General features: G+C 37.1%; 1 protein-coding gene across 1 annotated transcript; it reads right to left on the minus strand.

Moving 5' to 3' along the window:
* Nucleotides 1–167: 167 nt before the first annotated feature.
* Nucleotides 168–1,410, minus strand: LOC148865507 (uncharacterized). Its single transcript, XM_088979193.1, has 2 exons — nt 982–1,410; nt 168–866 (listed from the first exon to the last, which is right to left on the minus strand). The coding sequence occupies exons 1-2, from the start codon at nt 1,270–1,272 to the stop codon at nt 456–458; spliced, it is 702 nt and encodes a 233-aa protein (XP_088835319.1). The 5' UTR covers nt 1,273–1,410; the 3' UTR covers nt 168–455.
* Nucleotides 1,411–21,576: the final 20,166 nt, after the last annotated feature.

The raw sequence follows: 21,576 nt of genomic DNA on the forward strand, positions 1-21,576 counted from the left end.
ATAATACATATTTGTATTTGTACTCTTCCAAACTGCCTACGAAATTCGAAAGCCCAACAATTTGTGTTCTTTGATCTTTCAATGTTTTGAGTAAAAGTTTTCGGCAACCCTAACCTTAAGAGCTTTAATTTCTTTTCCTTGTCAAATGTACGAGTCCCGTGGTGGCATTGAATAATTGAACCCATTAAACATTTGAAAATGTTTTATAGAAAAAGAAGCATGAACCTTTACATTATAAACTTTTCTTGTTTCACTTTTCACACACAAAAAGAGGGTTCACTGTCCAATTCAACCATCAAGGGGCGAAGAACTGAAAGAACCATTTCCCGGTTCTCTGAATTTCCTGTTGCACTCAAAAAAGAAAAGAAAATAGAGAGAATTCTCAGATGTACTCTCAAAAAGAAGAAGGGTGAGTGGAGTAGGACAAAAATTGGTGACAGTGCCCTTTTCTTTTTCTAAGTACGGCGCTGCTGCGGAGACGCGACGGGAGTGATCTGGTTGGACGCTCTGGTCTCCTGGAAGTAGAGTTGCTGATGCTGCTGCGGCATCATGAAGGCCAGAGATTGGGCGGTGGAGAGGTGGGGCATAGCGCCAACGCCAATACCAGGAACGCTGCGAGTGTAGGGCATGCCGAAGTGGGAGCCGAGGTAGGAGGTGGGTACGCTGCCATTACCACCACAACCAGGGCCAGCAGGAGGTGGGGTTGCGTCATAAAAGGTCGCATGGCGAGGGGAGGCGGTAGTGGAGCAGTCACCTCCGGTTCCTCCGCCGAAGCTACTGGTAGGAGTAGGGGTGCCGCTGCCTTTTCCGGTGATGCAGGTGCTACAGCAGCTCTGGAAGTGGGACACCTGCTCCATTGCCACCACCTAGGAATAAAGAATGGATAAAATCAAACATGTCGTACTCCAAGTGTCCAACCAGTAAGATAATAATGGCTTAAAAAAGAAAGGAGAAGAGGAGCCGGAGAGGAAGAAGGCTTACGTTGGGTGGGGTGGTGATGGTGGTGGTGGATGAGGTAGCGCGGTAGGTGGTGCCGTCGGGTTCGACAACCCAACCGGCCTCACGAGCGAGTTCACGGAGAACGTCATTGATGTCAGCCCGAGGAGGGAGGTTGTAACCACCATGCTTCCTCAAACCGTTGAAGATCTTAGTGGTGATGGCCCTTCTCTGTCTCTCCCTCATTTTCGTCCTCTCCTTCTCACTCGCGCTCCGTCCCATCATCCCTATCGCCACCTTCTCCTCGCTTGTCAATCCCTTCGTTGCTTCCTTCATCTCTATCTCTTTCTCTCCTCACTACTTCTGAACTGTAAGCTTTTCTTTCTGGTTCCTGTTTCATTTATCTCGTCTCTCTTCTCTCTCTTCTCTCTCCTCCCCCCTCCCTCTCTAACATCTTTGGGTTGTTTTCGTACAGTAACCTGTCCTTTTTAGTATTTTGTAGAATTCTCCAAATAATCTCTTACGGGCTTTTTAGTATTTGCATTCTGCAACCCTCCTGGACCATAGGTCCACCCACCACTTCCCTTTAACCTAAAACCGTCGGATTCAAAATCAAAACTTCCTCTCATAAATGGTAGATAAGAAAGCCACGTGGCTCATGTTTTAGAGAGTCTTATGATCATGGTGACGTGGCTTTAACATCAACCATCGAAGGGAGCGGAAGTGAATTCCAGAGGACGTGGGAATATCGTTTCTCTAGGTGATGACGTGGCACTATGAAAGGGACTGGAGGGGGAGTGGGGAGTGGGGAGTAGGGAGGGAGGGAACCGGCTCAGTTCGCGTGGCGGCGGCAGGTAAAGGACGTGATTCCAGTTTTCAGAGATGAGAGAGAGAGAGAGAGAGACGAGAAACGTGTGAGCTCGAGACATGGTTTTCCTTTCTCCTTTCATGACCCAACAAGCAACAAATGAAAATAATGATAAAACTGGTGAGTGGTGGGCCCATAACTATTGGATGGGCCCACAGAGAAGCTTTTCTTGAGCAGATGGACAAATGGCAAAATTTGAGACGCTGGATACTAATCTGATGGTCAGTACAGTACATCCCATTACATCATCATTTATTATTAATCTTTAGGGGGGTAATTTGTCAAATTTGAGGTTGAGAAAATTATAGCCACTCATCATTATTCCGTCAAAGTTGGTCAAATATCAGAGTTCTAGCCAAGAAAGGGTGCGAAGACGGCCCAACGATGGACCCAACTCTCTCTCCCCCACTGCATGCATACATGTTTTAAGGAAAAAAAAAAAAAAAAAACGGAATTCCACCGTAAAGTTATAAACATTCAAAATGTGAAAAGCCCCCATTGAGTATTTTTAACCTTTTAAATATTTATAACTTCGCATGAAAATAAGAAATGAACCTATACATACTAACAAAATGGATTCGCTTCATTGATCGGGTTGGTTTGGTTTATTGAGGTTTTTTCAATCGACCCGATTTGGTTGGATTATCTAAACTTGAAACTAAAACCGACCTAGTGTTAAGTATAATCGACCTGATCGATTTGAATCGGGTTGGGTTGGTTTGTGTCGGTTTCAATTCTAAGTTCAACCATGCTTAACTAAAACTCAACTGCAATATATATGTGGGGATGGCACCACAGTATGTGAGGTAGTGAACGCGGGAAAAGCCTCGTTTTTAATAAACATCATATACCTCTAGTCCACAGTTTGGACTTTGGAGAGGAGAAGAAGAGCAAAACCCATATATAATAATATGCCTATTATAGAGGTATAATTAATTGGGATTTGGGTGAATTTTGTAGGGAGACTTTAGGACATTTAATTACAATCATTAATCTAGCCAATGTAATAGATTTGAAGATAGACAATTAGTTATGGGGGCTTAATTAATTTAAACTTCATAAAGGGACAATTAGTCGGTTTGGTTTGGATCGGTTTCGGTTTTCATACAAGAAAACTGAAATCGATCCGAACCATTGGTTTATGATGTTTTACAACCCAAAACCGACCAATGCTGAAGATAACCCGGCCAACTCGGGTTGGGTCGGTCTAGATTAATCGATTTGATCGGGTTGGGCCTTCTTATGAACAACCCTAATCAATACTTAACACACCATACATCAGTTTTCATGGTTTCCACTCGTTGAGTACTGGATTAATGATCATATTCAACAGATTAATGCCCTTATCACAGTTGCCATGGTCATGGACCTCAAAACCGTTTAACTAGGGTTCGGAGGGGATGGTTAGACTGTACAATCAAAAATCATTGGTCAAAATAGTTTCATTTTTAGATTAGTTTTTAAAACCATCAATAAAGATATGATACAGGGGGCGGGGTCAGGGGGGACTCAGGGGAGTCATGGCCCCCCTATAGCCCAAAAATCCCCATTATTTCATGTAAAATTTACCCTCCCTTCTCCCTCCTCCCTCCCCCAATCCACCTTACGTTTTGGTCCGCTCATGAAAGTTTTCTAGCTCCGCCTCTCGTATCATAATCTAACCCTTATTTTACTTTCGTATGGATGTAAAGAATATATTTTATTTTTCTTCGTAGCCCTTTCATGATTAGCTCATTCTTTGTGGTCTTTCCATGCATGTTGATGCTCATTCTTTGTAGTCTTTCCATGATTGGCTATCGACTTGGTTTACTAAGGATGATCCTTTGAGTGCCGATATTCTTTCTATCATTGTCCAAGGGTCCAATACCTTGGCACATCTGAAAATCTCGTTGGAAGGTTATCATGGAGCACAAACCTTTTGACCCATTGCAAATTGCTTATGCAGCATCATCTCACACACATAGAGGAAACCCATCATTCTCTCCTCTCCAATGGGCCTAATATTTCTGCTCCTATTGTCAATGCCTCACTATTGGGGCGGAGCTACGATTTTTTCTTTGGGGAGGCAAAAGCTTGTAAACATGGACAAGGGAACCAAAATATAGATAAGATTTAAATGGGCACTATGGAGATTTTCAAAAGTGATTTTATTTGCGAAACTAATCTTAAGCAAATACAAAGTCTTCCAAGTAAAAATAAAAGCAGAACTTCACTTTAATTAGACCAAGAAAGGAAAACTACACTAAAGCTAATGTTTTTATTCGTATTGAACATATTGTTAGACAGTTTTGTATGCCCTTAGCTTCAATCAAAATGATGTACTTTATGAGTTTATTGTAAATGAATAAAAGTGCATATTTGATTCATATTCCCTTGGTATGTTTCTGTGTAATACCTTTAAACTGGACACTTAATGAGACTCGCATTAGTTTAGAATGTTCACAGCTAGTGGGTCGGTCTGGGGAGACCTATCCTGATAAGGCTGACACTGTGGTGCCACCAAGTCGGTTGGGGTGGCTTGACTCAGCTACTAGGGTGAGACCCTATGCACATACAGTGTAGGATTAATTGAATATTTGAACTGGACCAGATTTCCAATATTGCCATAGACCTTGGAGATTGATGGGCAAAACTGGAAAGTTACACCCGATCCCTAGACTCGATTATGATACTGCACTAGGTGTCAGATTGGGCTGTCTTTGATGTACCAATAAGTGAGATCCTTAGCGAGGGTCAAAACTTGAGTATGTTGGGACAGTCTAAGAATTCATCTGAGTGGGTGATCATAGTGACAGGATCAACCCCTTTGTCGGACAAATGTAGTGATCGGGGATGCACTCTCACTGATGGAAACCAAGACTGCCGGCAGCCGATTTCAATCGTTGAGATTTGTTTTGCAAAATATATTTTATATGAGATATAAAAGTATATAAATTATGGTTTCGAAATGATTTACAAAAGATTTTAATTCCCGGGATCCATATATGAGAGAGTGCAACACTGTTCCTTGCAGCCGAGGGAGAGGTCCTCTCTTGTCGGGCAGTGCATGATCATTATGGGCTGAGAGGTTGAGTGTAAGACCATTGAGGATAATACTTGATGGGCTAATTTTGCATCTGCCCACAGTCCCTGGGTGTTACAAGGTGGCTTAGCCCAGGGTCCACTTAGGGTAAGTGTTGGGACCATAGAGCCCATCTGATGGGTTTCAGGGGGTGCACTGTCTATAACAGTGTATTCGGCCAGGTCTTGTAACAAAGGCTGGGCTGAACCCATGTGACTGATGTGTAAATCAATGTTCGGGTCCCACGCCATACAAGGAAGCCCAACTGGGCAGCAGTTTGGAAGGTTAAATGAATACATAACCCTAAATGGGCCTTAAGCCCAATTCGAACTAGGCTAATTTGATTAGTCATTAAGGGGCGAACTCTGAGATAAGATCAGTTGATAGGATTGGGCCCACACCTTATCCACTCAGAGAGTCCAAGATCTAAATGAGATTTAGATCTAGAAACTTCCTAATTAGATTAGGAGATGACTGATCTAATCTGCAGATAAGATAAGGATTATCCCTTACCTTAAAGGGACTTCTAATCTAGATATGATTTGGGTTAGCAACTCCAAATGGGATTGGAGCTGATCCCTTTAAGTCTATAAAAGGAAGAGGGGGCGACAACCTTTAGACACATCACAAAAGACAACCAACAGTCTTGTCTTCAGAGCTGAGATCACAGAAGAGAGAATTCTGCACCCTGCAAATACTCTCTAGCCGCCTCCTTCCTACAACCACCTCCTACAGCAGTTCGATCTCCATTCCTTGGGGAGAAATCAAGATTGGATCTTGATTCAAGAATGATCATTGAAAATATGATTTTATAAATAGGGAATTCGATTCCTAGTTGAAGAGAGAGAAAATTTTTTGAAATTCACCCCCATTTATATAGCAATCTTGGGCGTCCATGTGATGGATTTCCTATCCCTTCAGTGGTATCAGAGCCATAGTTCAAATCTTGAACCATTCTGTTTCAGATTTGAACCTGCGCAAATAGGGAGAAGGCATTCTACCCAATTTGCACAAATATGGGTTTTGGGAAATTTGTTCCCAAAACAGATGGACAAATAATCTGAAATTAATTTTATATAAATCTGACTATTATTTAGAATAGTTCTTTATAATTTTCTTGATTTATGGGCTGTTTGTACAAGAGGAGATCGAACTCTTGGTTTGCGCAGGGATAACTACAAGATTTGCAGTTTATTGAATTTATTTATTACATTTGGTCTGTAAATAATTTTTTTATTTTTTTATTTTTAGACTCAATGTATAGGCGTTCGATCTGATGTAATAATTAATAGAAATAGGATTTCTATTTATTTTTAATTTTGGACCGAAGATGGCGGCGCAGAGAAGGAGATTTCGCAGATGGGAGATTCGATATCTGCGATTTGTAGTTTGAGAAACTGCAGTCTGTGATCTAACCTTTGTTTTGCAGGATGGAGTGTGCGAACAGTCCTGATTAATTGATTCTTGTTTTTTTTATCAGTTATTTAATTTTAGATTATTTTCTTGAATTAAGGATTGAATTAAAAATCAAACCCTAGACCCATTCGAATCAAGATTGGTTCAAACTGTTTGGACCAAATCCAGGGTTTAATCAAGGCTGAAAGTCAGCCCTAATTTTCCCACTAATGGGCCTGAGGATTGATATTTAATTGAATGGTTAATTCGGCCCAACCTATAAAGGCCCAATTTTAAATAGTTAAAACTGCAAAAGCCCATTTTAAAGGATAAAGCTATATGGGCTGAACTGGGTAACCCTAATTCAGCCCATATACCTAGATAATATTAATGATTAATATTATGGAATTTTAATGGGCTTCCAATGGGCCTTACAGATAATTAATTGATTGGATCAATTTATCCCTGCATGAGATGTATGGATGTGTGATGTGCTGCGTACATGGGCCATAAGTACTTGGCCTATGCTCATTCGACAGTGGCTCTTGCGCACACCATGGCTGAATGCACATCATTGCCATGGTGTCCCTTTTGTTCATTGGATGACCTCCCTCAGTGGTGGGCCCCACACCTCATCATGAGGTTACGTGCGGAACCCTAGCCGATTTAAGGCCCACTGAAATCTGGCTTTAGGTGCATGATATTTGTATGTAATATATAATAAACATTGATTTGTTTAGGTGCATGATATTTGTCTGTCATGGTCATGGACAAAAATGAAGAGAGGCAGCGGCGGTAAGAATGTAAGGTAGATAGACAAGACGGGGAGAGCAGGAAGAAAGAAAGAGAGAAGGGGGGATATAAAGAAAGGGGAGATCCCAACGCATGCTCACCTACAGTAATATTCCATTTAGTGAAAGGGGAGAGCACCCCTTTTGCTTTAATATATATTAGGAATTAGGAATAGGAATGACCCCGTACTAAGGGATCATTAATCTGAATTATTTCAAATTTCAAATTATTTATATTAGACATTTAGGTTAGACTTTTTATTTGATTTAAGAGATTTATCATGTTTTATCTAGAGAATGACACCACACTAAGGGGCAATTATAGTATCATTTAATTTGAAATTTACTATTAGAAAAATTAACATGGGTCTGACATCTTTGTACATAATTAACAATCTATTTTCACGTACTTTGTCAGAAAATCACTATTAAATTTATGTTGTTTTTAATATGATTTAAGAAATTAAATGAGGTCTTATTTCTATGCAGTAACCCACTTAATTGGAATTTACTATTTATTTGATAAATTTATTTTTAAAAGATAAATTAGGTTATTCTTCAAAAAAAAGTTAAATCTAGTTTGCAATTAATAAACTATTTCATCTAAAAGAATGAAGCTCACACCATTTATATTAATTTTTTAGTCATTTTTATGAATTTCATTTATTTTTATTTTTATCCATTTAATATTTTGAATATTTTAACTTAAGTTATTTGTTTAATTATTACTTTTGAAATGATTGTGTTTGAATAAAATTTAGTTACTACCATAACATTTGAAGTGGCCACTTTTTAGGGATTAGGGTGCTCCTTGTGTGAATTTTTAAGAGAGTGGAATTATCACTTTTTTGTGAGTAGATAGACTTTTTTAAGAGTGAGAGTTTAACCCCTTCTAAGATTCTATCTATTAAAATTTTCAATGCCACATGTTTGAAGGGTGGGGGTGTTGCTTGAAGACCTTCCTTTAATATTTACTAGCGAGGACCCGTGCGATGCATGGGATTTGTTAAGTTAAAGATAAACAATAGAAACATGTAAGAATATATAATTGTTTTATATAATAATTAATAATAATCTATATTTTATATACTATTTTTAATAATTTTTACAATACAAAAATAACAAAAATTAATTTTAGATAGGGTTGTTTATCAAACTTAGGGATGGCAATTTTCCCCATTTCCCTGATCCCCATGGAGATCTGCCCCGAATTGGGTGGGAATGGGGGTGATTTTCCCCCCACAAGGAGTATACATAGGGATGCCAACGAGTCATGTTTGGCACGAGTTTGCATCAATCCTAACCCGACCCTCCAGCACTCCAACCCAAACCCGATTTGACCCAGCTTAAAAATACATGATTCCCAAACCCAACGCAACGCTATAGGGTTTAACCCAGTTTTGACCCAACTTGACATGTATAGTTTTAAATGTATTTTTAACACATTTTGAAGACCTAAAATACATTAATTTGAGTAAGGAAACTGTTTTATAGATTTTAAGGTGTTATTTTTTCCATTAAAAAAAAGAAAATCAAAACCAACATATAAATAAATTATAAACTTTAAGCTTATAAAGTTAGAAGTAAAAAAATTGCGAGAATAATGGTATATATGCAAGGTGTCATGACTGGTGGGGAGGCCAGCCAAAACCTGAACTTGACTTGGGTCAAAGAATCAAAACTCTAACCTGACCAGGGTCGGGTCAAGTCGAGTATTCCATTTAACCCGAGCCATTGACATCCCTATATACAGTTGTTTTATAACAATAATTAATTTTAGACGGGGTTGTTTATCAAACTTAGGGATGGCAATTTTCCCCATTTCCCTGATCCCCGTGGGGATCTACCCCAATTGGGGCGGGGATGGGGATGATTTTCCCCCCACGGGGACAAAAAGGGGAAATTTTCATCCCTGTTGGTGGGGACGTTGGTGGGGAAATTTTCATTTTTAATGTTAGATTTTTATTATTTGATTGAATAATCTAGAAGATCATAATTTATATTGTTTGTACTTAATTTCATGATGAATTTTGTAAAAATATGTAATTATTAATCATATAGATAATATTAAATTAATTATAATTATTATTTTTGTCTTTTTAATATACATTTTAGAGTTATTATATACTTTTGTTAGAATATTTAAATACATATGAAATTTTTTAATTCAAAATTTATTTAGATAGATGTAGATAAAAAGTGGGGGAGAAGATATATAAGAATTAGAGGAAATTTAGGAGAGAAACTCTCTACTAAATTAGAGATAACTTAGGAGAAAGTTGAAACTGACATGGATATAAAAATTAAAAATTCAAAAAAAGGATAAAATTTCAAGACTTGTTTTAATATACATACAATATATATATGTATATATATATACTATAATAATAATAATAGAAACGTGTCCAATTGAATGAGAGGTATTTGAATGTACTATAATAATAGAAATGTGTCCAATTCTTTTATAATTTTTTTATTTTCTATATTTTTGTATTTTTTATATTTCTAAACTTTTATTATTTATTTATGACAACCATTTGAACCCAAATGGTTGAACTATTTACCCATCAGCTTGATGGAAAATACAATTTCATTTATAGGTTTATTTTAAAGTATAAAATTTCATTTTATTAATATTATTGTGTATGAATTTATTAGTAAATTTAATGATGAAAAACAAAAGTAATTGGATGTACTTAATAGTATTATTAAGAGATTGAGAGAGAGAAAGAGAGAGAGAGGGGGGGGGGGGAGAATGAGATTGATTTAATGCCTTAGATATGAGGCTTATTGAGAGATAATTGAATGTACTTAATAGTATTATTTTAATTACATTTTTTTCCCTTTCAAGGAAGATGAACCAAACTCAAGAGATTCCAAAAGCCCAATATCTCATTTCTATGTATATATGTATATATGTATGTATGTATGTATGCATATCTATATATAGACATACATGCATACATACATATATGTATGTATGTATGATATAAGATATGGGACTTAATAAGAGGTAATTGAATATACTATAATAATATAAATGTGTCCAATTCTTTTGTAAAATTTCTTTATTTTCTATTTTTTTGTATTTTTTATATTTCTAAACTTTTATTATTTATTTATGACAACCATTTGACCCCAAATGGTTGCCCCCCCCACTCTTCATGTATATTTTCCCACTCCCTACTCCACTGGTTGCCTCCCCCCCCCCAATGGCCATCCATATTTATTCCCCCTATCCACTTAGATTTTGACACCCTTCATAAAAAATTCCTAGCTCTGCTCCTGCCAACCCATACCTAACCTATTGATGGCCCTAAATTACCCACCCCTAATGCAGACCTAACCTATTGATAGCCCTAAATTATTAGGCTCGGGGAGAAAGTAAAATAATTTGTTAGTAAAATAAATTATTAAATAATCGAATAATTTAATAAATTAAATAAATAGAAATCTATGGATAATAATTTACTTAATTTTGTAAAATAAATAAATAAATTATTTATTGTTATAAAATAAATAAGTAACTATTCATTTATTATTGGGACATGACCGGTCCAAGTTATCTAGAACCAAACTTGACTCATTGACAACCCTAAATATTGGGCGCATGTTGAATTAAACAAATAAAAATTATGGATAATAATATATTTAATTTAATAAAAACCAAACTAAAAACCCTAATAAATAAACAATTAAAATTTTCACTTTTGAAGTCAATTTGATATAAATAAATCAATGTTGTTAAATAAAGAATTCAAATCTTTTTTCTCAATTTCTTGGTCGAGCTCTAGGCTCAAGATCTTGGCCTAGTGGTTCGGTCATGTTCAAATTTGGACTTGAATATGTTTGATTCATATAAAGGCAAAGGTCACATCCTGCTGTGACCTGTGAATAAGTTTAGTCCCAACCTCAAGGGTGGAGCCAAGGGGACCCAGGGAAGCCATGGGCCCCATTCCACTTACATTTTGACCCTACTCATAAATATTAAGCTCAAACCTACCTATTTATAGCCCTAAATATAGGATTGTCAACGGGTTGGGTCTAGGTAGGAACTACTTGGAACTAGAACGTTCCAACATGAAATGTCGAGGACCTGGGATCTAGATGCAGACCCGATAGGGTTTGTAATTTTTGGACCAGAACCAAACTGATAAGTTCTCGAGACAATCGGGTCTACCCAACAAACCCAATTATAATAAATAAAAAATAAATATTTACATATAATATGTATTAAATATTCTATATATATTATGTATAGTATATATAATTTATTTATTTAATATATTATACATTATATATATAGATATATAGATTTATATTCTAAACCAAGAGTAATTGGGACCCTATATCAAGACCCAGAATTTACCCATTGGTTCTAGTTCCCTTAACTAGATCCGTCACAATTGGTTTGGGCCATCGGGTCTATCGGGTTGGACCCAACCCATTGACAACCTTACCTAAATATTAGGCTCAAGGGGAGAGAATATTTTGTTAGTAAATTATTTCTAAATATTTTAATAATATAGTAAAGTAAATAAATAAATGTCAATTAAAATCTTTCTCTCAATGTCTAATCTCCTTTATTTTATTGATTTATAAAGAATTTATTTTCTTTTACTAACTAAATAAATGCTTAGATAATAATAATAAAATAAATAACTTATTAAAATAAATAAATAATTGTCTATTAAAATGTTTTATTGATTTGAAATAATTTATTTAATTTTATTAAATAAATAATTCTTAGATAATAATAATAGTAGATAAATAAATAAATGTCTATTAAAATCTCTCTTAATGTCAAATCTCCTTTATTTTACTGATTTATAAATAATTTATTTACTTGTATTGACTAAATAAATGCTTAGATAATAATAAATTAAATAATTTATTAAAATAAATAAATAAATCTCTACACAAATCTTTCTCTCAATGTCAAATCTTTTTTCTTTTATTGATTTAAAATATTTACTTAATTTTATTAAATAAATTAATTAAAAAATAAATAATTTAGTAAATACAAGTTGAGATAAAAACAAGAGGAGAGAAAGAATTAAGCGAGAGAGAAAAGGGATGATATTTTATTTTGTTGGATGGCATAATCCTAAATAATGATATATGGCATTGCTGTAATTTTTGAATAATAAATAAATAAAATAAATAATTTATTAAAATAAATAAATAAATGTCTATTAAAATCTTTCTCTCAATGCCAAATCTCTTTTATTTTATTGATTTATAGTAATTTATTTAATTTTATTAAATAAATAAATGCTTACATAATAATAGAAAATAAATTAATGAATAAATGAAGGTTGAGATAAAGAATAGGAGGAGTGAGAATTAAGCGAGAGAGAAGAGGGATGACATTCTATTTTATAGGATGGCATAATTGTAAATAATTATATATGGCGTTGCTGTAATTCCCAAATATCATAAATGCATTGTTGTAAAGAGAGTAAATTTGTCTTATATGGGGCAATCCTTTAATTTTTGAATGTCTTATAGTCAATTAACTTGGAAGGTTTGTCTTATATGTGGTAGTCTTATAATTTTCAAATACCATAGAGGCAATTATAAGTTGGAAGATTTGTTTTATATGTGGTAGTCATGTAAATTTCGAATGACATAGGGGAAATTACAAGTCAATCACATAATGAGTTTGCCTTTATGTGGTATTCTTGTAATTTCTAAGGGAAAAAAGCAAAAGTTAGTGTTACATCACATTATTTGAGTCCTCATGCTTTCCTTCAAACAATTTCAGGTTAATATATTTATATAGATTAGGAATAGGAATGACCCCGTACAAAGTAAGTGATCATTAATCTGAGTTATTTCAATTTTTAAATTATTTATATTATCCATTTAGGTTAGACTATTTTTTTTTAATTTTTATTTAAGATATTTACCATGTTTTATCTAGAGAATGACCCCATACTAAGGGGCAACTACAATATCATTTAATTTGAAATTTACTATTAGAAAAGTTAACATGGGTCTTACATTGTTGTACTTAATTGACAATCTATTCTCACATAATTTGTTTGAAAATGACTATTAATTTATGTTGTTTTTAGTATGATTTAAGAGATCAAATGAGGTCTTATTTGTAAGCAATAACCCACTTAATTGGAATTTACTATTTATTTGATAACTTTATTTTTAAAATGGTTGTATTTGAATAAAATTTAGTTACTACCATATCATTTGAAGTGGCCACATTTTAGGGATTAGGGTGCTACTTCTGTGAATTTTAAGAGAGTGGAGTTATCAGTTTTTTGTGAGTGGATAGACTTTTTTAAGAGTGAGAGTTTAACCCCTTCTGAGATTTTATCTATTAAAATTTTAAAATGCCACATGTTTGAAGGGTGGGGGTGTTGCTTGAAGACCTTCCTTTAATATATACTAGTAGGGACCCGTGCGATGCACACGATTTGTTAAGTTAAAGATAAATAATAGAAACATGTAAGAATATACAATTATTTTATGTAATAATTAATAATAATCTATATTTTATATACTATTTTTAATAATTTTTACAATACAAAAATAACAAAATTAATTTTAGATAGCGTTGTTTATCAAACTTAGGGATGACAATTTTCCCCATTTCCCCGATCCCCGTGGAGATTTACCCTGAATTGGGCGGGGATGGGGATGATTTTCCCCCTCAAGGATAGAGATGGAGAAATTTTCCTCCATATTGGCAGGGATGGGGATGGGGGCGGGGACATGGATGGGAATTTCCATGGTGACAGGGATGGGGAGAGGCTCCTTGTCTCTGCCCTGCCCCGTTGCCATTCTGAATCAAACTAATGAAACTAACTCGATTTCTTGTATTTCCAGTCGGCTTTTGTTCAACAATTTCCCAACCAGACTGGGTAGGATCAGTTTCGCTTTGGCCATTTGTAATTGACTAAAATCAAACAACCCAACAATAGATATATATTAATGTTTTAAATTTTAAATATATTTTTTTTAATACAGGAAAGTGGAAAAACTCCAATATTTCTTAGGCCAAAATAGTTTATATCATAATTTTAATTTTTAAATAATGTCATTGTAATTTTTTAATTAAACTTAATTTTTAAATTTAATTTTTTAAGTTTAAAATTTTGAACCGACCAACCAAACTGAAAATTGACCCAAGCCGGTGTGACCTGAGTGGCCACCCCCCCAACTTGACCAAGTCGATTTGGTTGGCCAAACAACCTACAATTAAACTGAACCAACCTGTGAACAATAGTTTAATATCCAATAATTATTAAAAACTTATAAAAAAAATGCATAATAAATTAAATTTAAAAAATTAATTAATAGAAGTTTAAACTCCAATAATTAGTATAAATTTTCTTTAAATAATAAAAGAAAAATAGATTTATACATAATTATTGAAAATATATTTATCACAAAAAACAATAAATAATTACTGAAATACAATTAATATTAATTTTATTATAGATAAATATGTAATAAATAAAGAATAAAATTTTAAGATTCTTATTATTAAACAATAATTTTTTTGAAAGTTATTTTCTTGAATTATTAATTGGTATAAATGAAATTAGTTATTTAAAATACTATTTATTTGTTGAAATAATATCATTATTTAAATGTTAAAATATTAATTACTTATTAAATTTAATAATGCATAAAATTATAGTACTATTAATACATAAAATTGTTATTTTAACTATTTAAAATCTTGTTTTGTTATTTAAAATATTTAGTTATTTAACTAAATATTTAAAATCTTAATCTATTTATTATAATTGAAAGTTATTTAGTAACTGTTTAAAATAATTATTAATTGAATTAAAATTTTAATATTAATATTTTTTATTCAGTAACTATTTTTTTTAATAGTATTTCATTTTTAATGTTAATTTTTTATTATTTGAATAACATTTAGATTGAATAATCCAAAAAGTCACAATCTATATTGTTTGTACTTAATTTAATGATGAGTTTTGTAAAAATATATAATTAATAATAATTTGAATATTTAAATATTTAAATAGCTCTTAAAATTTTTTTATTCAAACATTCTTTAGAGTGCTGTAGATAAAAAGTAGGGGAGAAGATAAATAAGAATTATACATAATTTAGGAGAGAACTCTCTACTAAATTAAGAACCTAAATTTTCTACTTACTTTTCCTACCCACATTCTACCCGTTGTGAATTGCAGTCTCACATCTCTCAATTTATAATAGAAGATGTGTGGATGCAATTCATGGCGGGTAGAAAAAGTGAGTGGGAAATCCCGTTTGCTAAATTAAAGATAACTTAGGAGAAAGTCAGGGATAATGGGAGAGGTTGTTTAGGAGAAATTTTGGGATATTAGATTTATTAGGTTATTGGAATGTGTATGTGGGGGGAGAGAGAGAGAGAGAGAGAGATTTTAGGTAGATTTTTTTGGGGAAAGTAGAGTTTCTAATTGGTAGTTTTGAAAATGACATGGATTAAAAAATTTAAAAATTTAAAAATTAGAAAAAGGGAGAAATTTTCTAAACTTCCTTGTTTTAAAGTACTAAATAATAAAAAAATTATCAATTAATTAAGAATCGATTTAATACTTATTTAATTTACTAATTAAATAATTATTTTATAAATAATATTAAAATAATTAATTAAGTCATGGGTATTAATAAAATTTAATATTAATAATAACTCTTAAAGCAATAAAATGTAAAATAATAATTAATTAAAAAAATAACCAACTAAATATTGATTTTAAATAATTAATAGTAAATACTAAATGATAAAAATGTCTTATGAACTAATCAATAATTAACAAAAAATAGTTAATAATTAAATAACTAAGTAATTAATGAATAAATAAATAACTAAGGATCTTATTATTAATTGAATCAATGGTTCAATAAAAATAATTAAATCACAAAAATGTTAAATAATGAAAAATGATTCAAAATAAACGTAAAACAATTAATTCATTCATAGTTAAAATTAATAAACTAAAGTTTAAAACAATAATCATTAATTAGATAATTATCAATATTAATTAGTTATAAAATAATTTCATTAAGATATAATTAATTAATACTAGTAAAATATAGAATAATAAAAATATTACTAATATTCATTAGTTAATATCTGTTACTAGGGTTGACTTTCCCACTGTTTTCCCTTTTACAATCAAACAACTGAACATTATAAATTTCCACTCATTTTTCATTTCCCATCTTTTTCCATCTCACCAAAATCTTCTCACAAATCAAATACAGATTTTGCTTTTCCATGCCAAATTTGGCTTTATTTGTAACTCTAACACAACACTATATCCAGTTAGATTCCTATCTGCTCCTCACTTCCTGGTGCCTCGCAAATTCCTCACAAAACGTGAGGACACCACGTCCCCAAAATCATTTGAGTTGCATACACGAGTGGAGAGCCTTAATTGCCGTTACTCACCATTCCGTTAGGCCCCCCTATCGAGTATTCCTCCCCTGGTAAACCTTAACGCCCTCCACCGGTTGTAGTGTTTTCTCCGGCGGACGGTGATTTCACCGATGATAATACGAAGTCTCCTTGCGATCATAGACGAAACGAGACTGAGAACTCTGTTGATTTCTCTTTTCCCTGGCTAAGCTCTAATCCCTGTTCCTTTTCACTAAGGACCCAAACTAATAGATAGCAAAGCTACGATTCCTCGTCGTCGTTGTCTCTTGTCTCCACCATGTCACAAGCCTACGATTCCAACTTGCTCGGTTCTCTGTATATTCCATCGTCCGTTTGATCGAGATTTATCTACTGATAGATAGCAAAGCTAACAACGACGGATTTTCTTTTTAAATAAAAAATAAAAAAAATACCATATCTCTTCTCTTCTCAAGCTCATCATTTCCTTCCTCCCCGCATCTCGATTGCTTCGCCAAATTCAACGTTTGCTCGGAACACCAATCCTAATTTTCCTTCTGAAACTCTTCCTACTTGTCTTGTAATTCTATGTCTTAGCTCTTCAAATCCAGGTCTTTTAGACTTGGACGGATATCGGTGTTGGATTATTGGTGAAGATGGGGTCACTGTAACTTAGGAGGAGAAGCTCTGAAGCGCGTCTGAAGACACTGTCTTTAGAACGTTATTTGCCCCCACTCAGTTTTATTGAGTTTGCTGTTGGGTTACGGGCAAATTCGTTCCCAGGATACAATAGAGCCTTGGGCGAGAATCTGCAATCAGCAAAGTTGAAGAGTCTCGAAAGAAACCTTCTGTGAGACTGTAGCAGACCAGACTAAGAGAGAGAGGGATAGTGAATTTCGAAATTGTGTTTTTTGAGTCTGATTCATGCTCCTTAAATTACTTGTGAAGAGGTATGAGGAAAAGGTAGGTGCTGGTTTAGAGAAGACACCTTGAACAGTCACAATTTCAACCATTGTAACTGTTTAAAAAGTTGTTAACAGTTGGTGACTGTTAACTTTGAATTTTGCCTCTTGATCACACCTGATCGAATTGTGACCATCGATCTCATCAATGGTGATCAACGGTCATCAACGTACCAAAACCAGAGCCGCCCATCGCAAGCCACGTGGGTGCGCGTGAAGTGCGAGCAAAGTGCGCCTATAAAACATCTCATTGCGCCACACACGCGTGCGCACGCGTTGCGCGGTATTGAATCCCCATACTCTTCTCTACTAATTCTAAGGAGTGTAAATTAGCTCCTATTGAAATATTGAAAATAAAACTTATAATTTTCTAATGTGGGACTAGTTCAAAACTGGGTTTTTATAAGAGAAAAACTGATTTTTTCAAACAAGTGTACAGATGCAATTTCTCATGTAATTGACCAATCAAAACCATTGAATTTAATCTCTTATGAGATTAAAATCCAACAGAGTTATCCCCTCCGACTCCGTCATTATATCTGACTGAGAACGAAGACGAAGGAGAGGAAGATGATGACAGTGACGATTGCTTTTCCGATCCAATATCCACTCCGTTGATAATTCCTTCAAGGAGAGAGCGAGGTGCCAGAGATGAGCATCATCATTTCCCAATTTTGGAAATTTTGCTAGCGGCGTTAAGGAATTCGTTGGTGACATGTAGCATGGAGAGGGAGGATATTTGTGCCATGAATATTAGCTAGCCTACGAATATCAGGCATGTCTCCCACCTTACTTTCGATCGCTACAATGGCATTCTTGGTTTGCCCGTTGAGTTCGACATTGATGTCCCTTCTAGGGTCCCTAGTGCCAGGTTTCACTCTTGTACTCCGTGCCTCTATTTGTTTGCTTCTTGATGAAGGGTGATTTGAACCGACCTCGTAGTCCGGGGACACGTGTATATGACCTGGCCCAGTAAACAATTCAGCCTGACAGCACGACTGCAATTCGACGGGAGAGACACGTTGAGTCTAACGCTGGCCAATTGGCGAGTTAAGCAACTCGCCGAGGATTGATGCCTGACCAATTTTGACTCCCACCAAGTGTGGAAGGTCCCGAGCTCTCCCAAAGGCCCGAGCTCCCCCTAAGGGGCCTAGAGCTATCCCTTCCCAAAGAGGAAGCACCTTAGCTCTTGGCTAAGTGTCCCGAGCACCTCGGGGCAGCACCGTCCCCCCCCCCCCCCCCCCCCCCCCCCCAAGTGTAGGCACCTTGGCACCTCAGTACAGGGGCAAACCTGCCCCAGGCAGTCTGGTGCGCGGTAGCTTGGTAGGTTGTGGGGAGCCCTGTCTGACATTTGTACCCACCGGACCTGGTGGTAGGGCTCTGATCCCTCGCCAGGTGGCGTTTTGTTTGTCTATCAGCATCGACACCCATGGCTTCTCCCAGCAACTCTGGACGCCGGAACGACACCCCAAAGGAGCAACTCCAACTACCCACCGTCTGCATCGGGCAGTTCACCATTTCCCTCTCTGCGGATGGAGTTCCTAGCCTGAACGTGCCTATCGCGGTGGTACGCATGACTGTTCCATTGTCCCCGACAGTTGGGGCGACCTTCGCCTAACCTACCATCCCTCTTCCGGAGGCCGGCCAAGGTCAACTTGAAGACCTGACGCAGTGCATACGGGCCATGCAGGCCCAGATGCAATAGTTTCAACAACTTTAGTTCCACTAGCAACAAGTGTTGCACCAAGTGTCCCAGTATCAGTACCAATAACAATTCCTGTCACTCCCTCCGCGACATCCAACTGCATAGCCAGCTAAGCCTCATCGCCGCAGTGAACTCCCTTCCCACCGGGGAGAGACATTGGCATCATCTCATGGAAGGAAGGGAAGACTCCCTACCCTTGCCACACGGCCTGCAGTCAGGTCAAGGGCTTCCCAGCCGGTCGGGCCGGCGTTGCCTCAACACTCGCAGTTCGAGCCTCTGCTTGCGGAGAACATGTTTGTGCTAGCCGACGACCTGGAACAAGGTCCTTTTGTCCGCAGCTACCGACAGCCATCCCTGCCTCCCGCTGGGCCCATCGAGCTCAACAACACTGAGGCCAGTAGCATCAATGCCGAGCCGACCAAGAGGCAGCAGAAACGCCGCCGGGCTCGCCGAACTGCCACCACCCACAACCTCCCCGAGCTCAAGGGCAAAATAGAAATGAGTTCGGGAGAGGTAAGAGCTACGCCACTTCTCTTAGTCTCCTCCCCTCTGTCTCCGGAGCTCCTTGCAGTCCCCATGCCCAGGGACTTCAAGTTCCCACCATTGGACAAGTACGACGGGTCCTTCGACCCCAACGACCACGTCGACGCCTTCCAATCCTAGATGCATCTGGCCAGGGTGAGTAAGTCTTGCATGTGCGTGGCCTTCTCCACTACATTCAAAGGAGTAGCCCGCACCTGGTACCGAAACCTCTCACCGGGCTCACTAAAGAGTTGGGTGCAGTTCGTGTAGGTCTTCACCTCCCACTTCGTCACCAGTAAGAGATGCTCGGGGACTCAAGAAAGCCTCCTCAGCATAGTCTAGAGGAAGGGGGAGTCCATCCGGAACTACATCAAGTGGTTTAATGATGCTTGCCTGCAGATACCCGACCTGGACCCTGCAGTTCAGCTAACAGCGGCCAAACGGGGCGTCACCCACAAAGTGTTTAAATGGCATGTGATCGTCAACCAACCCAAGCTCACAGATCGATTCATAGGGACATAAGAGGAGATCAACCAGAAGGGCGAGCACGCCCTCGAGAAAAGAAAAAAGGAACCAAAACCCCCGGCTCCAAGTGACTACAAGAAGAAGAAGGACCAAGCTCGGGGAGCAAAGCCAGTCTAACCTTAACGAGCTCTGGTAACAAAAAGGGTGTTTACGCCCCTCAACACAAAATGGGCCGAGATCCTCATGGCAATCAAGGACGCTCCATACGTAAAGTGGCCACTCGAATCAAGGCCAATCCTAATGTTAGGAACAAAAACTTGTATTGTTGTTTCCATAGAGATCACAATCATAGTACCGAAAGTTGTAAGAATCTCCGCGATGAGATAGAAGAACTCATCCGTCGCAGATATTTGTGGAATTTTGTATAGCATAGCAATAATAATAATAAGGTAGGTTGGCACGGGGAGTAGAATAAAGAAGCCCCCGAGTCCAGCAGACAAGCAGAACAGCCGCAGAGGCAGCCTCCACACGAGATGCCAGTCCGAGGAACCATCCACATAATCGTCGGAGGATCGATTGTTGCGGGTTGCACTTCTGCAGCGGCTCGATCATCAGCCCGCGAAGCTGCAAGAGAAGAACTAAACCCCCCAAAGCGGCCAAGGGTGGAGGAGCCGATCTTCTTCACTGAAGATGATGCGCGAGGGGTCCACTACCCCCACGATGACGCGCTCGTCATCAAGATTTGGATCAATGACTTCGAAGTCAAGCGCTCCCTAGTAGACTCGGGCAGCTCGGCAGATATCCTCTTCAAGGCAGCCTTCGATTAGCTTCTGCTCCCAGAAAGGGACCTGAAGCCCGCAAGCATTCCACTGGTTGGATCAGCGGCGATGAGGTCAGGCCTTTGGGGAAAGTCACTATGCTGGTGGAGGTCGGTACCTGGCCCAATGTGGTAAAGCTCAACCACGAGTTCCTGGTGGTCGCGACCACCTCTCCATACAATGCAGTTGTAGGACGGCCCATCACCCATGTCCTACGAGCGGTAGTCTCCACCTACCACCTGACGATGAAGTTCCCTACAGACTTTGGAGTCGGAATGGCACGAGGAGATCAACTCGAGTCACGTAAGTGCTACGTTGCCGCCCTCAAAGGAAAGGCCAAGCTAGCTGATGACCTCGAGCTAGGACGACCTGCAGAGTGGTTCGCGGAGCGAGCTACGCCTACCGAGGAGACCGTCCCTATCACGATTTCGACAAATGGTCCAGTTCGGGTACTTTAGATTGACGCTTCTATCCAGGAGCCCCTGCTGTCTCAACTGGTAAGCTTCTTACTAAAAAACTTAGATGTTTTTGCATGGTCAGCGGTAGAAATGCCCGACATAGACCCCAACATTATCACTCACAGACTTATTACTGATCTCGTAGTTAGGCCCATTAGACAAAAGAAACACAACCTAGCCCCGGAGTGATGGAGGGTAGTCGACGAGGAGGTC

The sequence above is a fragment of the Nelumbo lutea genome, chromosome 3 (genome assembly GCF_056320005.1).
Source record: "Nelumbo lutea isolate HS-2025 chromosome 3, American lotus-T2T, whole genome shotgun sequence".
NCBI classification, from domain to species: domain Eukaryota; kingdom Viridiplantae; phylum Streptophyta; class Magnoliopsida; order Proteales; family Nelumbonaceae; genus Nelumbo; species Nelumbo lutea.

What these genes read in the sequence shown, in the direction of transcription:
- LOC148865507 (XM_088979193.1), bottom strand. Translation starts at nt 1,272, where the DNA reads ATGAAGGAAGCAACGAAGGGATTGACAAGCGAGGAGAAGGTGGCGATA. An exon ending in CCATCACCACCCCACCCAAC is followed by an intron (nt 867 to 981) that starts GTAAGCCTTCTT and finishes CTTTATTCCTAG; the next exon opens with GTGGTGGCAATGGAGCAGGT.